Source organism: Trypanosoma rangeli (assembly GCF_003719475.1).
Source record: "Trypanosoma rangeli strain AM80 chromosome Unknown Tra_15.4_contig_00634, whole genome shotgun sequence".
Taxonomy (NCBI): Eukaryota; Euglenozoa; class Kinetoplastea; order Trypanosomatida; family Trypanosomatidae; genus Trypanosoma; species Trypanosoma rangeli.
The window spans coordinates 1-1,034 of NW_021706370.1; the positions used below are offsets into that span (position 1 = coordinate 1).

At 55.5% G+C, this 1,034-nt stretch overlaps 1 protein-coding gene across 1 annotated transcript; it reads left to right on the forward strand.

Annotated features, from left to right (window-relative positions):
- Positions 1-96: 96 nt before the first annotated feature.
- Positions 97-1,032, forward strand: TraAM80_09623 (leishmanolysin; the record flags this gene model as incomplete). The annotated part of the gene is made up of 1 exon (XM_029386293.1): positions 97-1,032. A coding segment is annotated over one exon (936 nt), but the record flags the coding sequence as incomplete, so codon positions are not given.
- Between the last annotated feature and the right edge of the window lie 2 nt (positions 1,033-1,034).

The window sequence follows — 1,034 nt, forward strand, 5'->3', positions numbered from 1 at the left end:
CACTAGACACGAATCAGAGTAAAACGACACAATAAGCAAGTGAAGCACAGAAGGAAAGAAGGGAACGAGACGCCACGCAAAGGAAAGACACGAAGAATGCGCCACACTCTGCACGTCCTGTTGCTGCTGCTGCTCTGCTGCTTCACCAGTTCTTTTGCCGCCGCCGAGCATCGCTGCATATTTGACCGCATTTCTCGCAAGCATGCGCCCCCGATGAGGGCAGTTGTGCGTGAATTACCGAGCCGGGGGCGTGGCGGGACGCAGGTGTTGACTGCCTCTGTGTCTGGCTGGGCGCCCATCCGTTTTAAGGTCTTCTCGGAGGACATGAACAATCCTTCCAAGTACTGCGGCGCTGCGGGAGAGCACCGCCCGGACTTGGAAGGAGGAGTCCGTGTGTGCCAGCAACAGGATGTTCTTACGGCTGAAAAAAAGTCCATCATCTTGGATCAGATGCTTCCCCGAGCCATACAGCTGCACGTGGATCGTCTCCACGTTCAACCGGAGAAGCGCCCAGTGATTGTTAAGAATTTTTCGGCTGGAGACACATGCGGCAATTTTGAAATACCCAGCTCCCACCACACGACGGGTGTGTCCGGCGCGGACATGGTTTTGTACGCCGCTGCTGCACCGACTGAAAGTTTTACTTATGCGTGGGCATTGGGGTGCGTTGAGTTGCCCGATGGACGTCCTGTGGTCGGGGTGATAAATATTGGCCCGGGTTCAGTCACCTATTCGGAGTTCAGTGTTCGTATCGCGGCGCATGAGATCGCGCACACACTTGGGTTTGAGGTGGAAGTTTTTGAGGCCAGGAATATGACACGGACGATACCTGAGGTTCGTGGAAAAGAAAACGTGCTTGTGGTGTCTTCACCCAAGACGCTGGAAAAGACTCGTGCGCACTTCAACTGCACAAGTGCCCCTGGAATGGAGCTGGAGGATGAGGGTGGGGGCACAACGCCATCATCGCATTGGAAGAGACGCAACGCAAAGGACGAGCTGATGGCTGGACTTCCCGGTGCCGGCTACTACACGGC